We start from the raw sequence: 1324 nt of genomic DNA, 5'->3' as shown, positions 1-1324 counted from the left end.
GTGGAGAAGCAGAAGGTGATCAATGAACTCACCTGGAAACTCCAGCAAGAGCAGAGGCAGGTGGAGGAGCTGAGGATGCAGCTTCAGAAGCAGAAAAGGAATAACTGTTCAGAGAAGAAGCCGCTGCCTTTCCTGGCTGCCTCCATCAAGCAGGAAGAGGCTGCCTCCAGCTGCCCTTTTGCATCCCAAGTACCTGTGAAAAGACAAAGCAGCAGCTCAGAGTGTCACCCGCCGGCTTGTGAAGCGGCTCAACTCCAGCCTCTTGGAAATGCTCATTGTGTGGAGTCCTCAGATCAAACCAATGTACTTTCTTCCACATTTCTCAGCCCCCAGTGTTCCCCTCAGCATTCACCGCTTGGGATTGTGAAAAGCCCACAGCACATCAGTTTGCCCCCATCACCCAACAACCCTCACTTTCTGCCCTCATCCTCCGGGGCCCAGGGAGAAGGGCACAGGGTCTCCTCGCCCATCAGCAGCCAGGTGTGCACTGCACAGGTAAGAGCACCTTGCACCATGCCTGGTGCACACCTCTTTCTGGAAGTGGGTTACAAATTTTCAACTGCTAAAAAGCTAATGTCAGAACTTTCGATGTGAAGAGTTTACCAAAAGCATACCAGCATCTCCCAGACACTACAATCCTTGAATCTCTATGGTAGACCAAACTCACTCATCCTCTAAGGCAGGGGTTGGCAAACTTGCTCTGTAAAGGGCCAGATGGTAAATATTTTTTGCTTTGCAGCTCACACTGTCTGTGTCAGTCCTACCCAATTTTGCCTTTGTATCACAAAAGCAGCCACAGATATCATGTAAGCAAATGCACATGGCTACGTCCCAATAAAACTTTATTTAAAAAAACATCAGTGAGCAAGACTTGGCTTGTGGGCTGCAGTTTGCTGACCACTGCTCTCAGGATTCCCAGGATTCCTTGGTATCCAACCTTATCATAGGCCAAACCAATGCCTCAAAGGTTTAAAGGGGAAATCATCAGATCTTACTCCTCATGTAATGGTCTGCATAGTGCAAACATTTACTGAGCACCTACTATGTGTCAGGCCCTGTTCTCATCTCTGGGAATTAGTGTTGAGCTAGTCAAACAAAAATTTCTATTCTCGTGGGAACAGAGACAGTTTAAAAGCAAGTGAAACAATTTCAAAGTAAATTATGTACTATATTAGAAGATGGTACATCTTATGGAGAAAAAGCAAAAGGGTGTGTGTGTGTGTAATTTGGAAGTTTGCTACTTTTTTCTTAAGATGGAGTCTCACTCTATCACCCAGGCTGGAGTGCAGTGGCACGATCTTGGCTCACTGCAACCTCCGCCTCC

The 1324-nt window shown here is 47.1% G+C and overlaps 1 protein-coding gene across 1 annotated transcript in view; it reads left to right on the top strand.

Annotated features, from left to right (window-relative positions):
• The window catches only part of MYOCD (myocardin), a 96265-nt gene that overhangs the window by 85416 nt on the left and 9525 nt on the right, over nucleotides 1–1324 (top strand). The window contains exon 11 of the mRNA XM_011933291.1: nucleotides 1–495. Within this exon, the coding sequence (XP_011788681.1) occupies nucleotides 1–495 (495 nt within the window). The remainder of the gene's footprint in view (nucleotides 496–1324) is intronic.

Source organism: Colobus angolensis, unplaced genomic scaffold (assembly GCF_000951035.1).
Source record: "Colobus angolensis palliatus isolate OR3802 unplaced genomic scaffold, Cang.pa_1.0 Scaffold125, whole genome shotgun sequence".
NCBI lineage: Eukaryota > Metazoa > Chordata > Mammalia > Primates > Cercopithecidae > Colobus > Colobus angolensis.
This window is presented reverse-complemented; position numbering and strand designations above follow the sequence as displayed.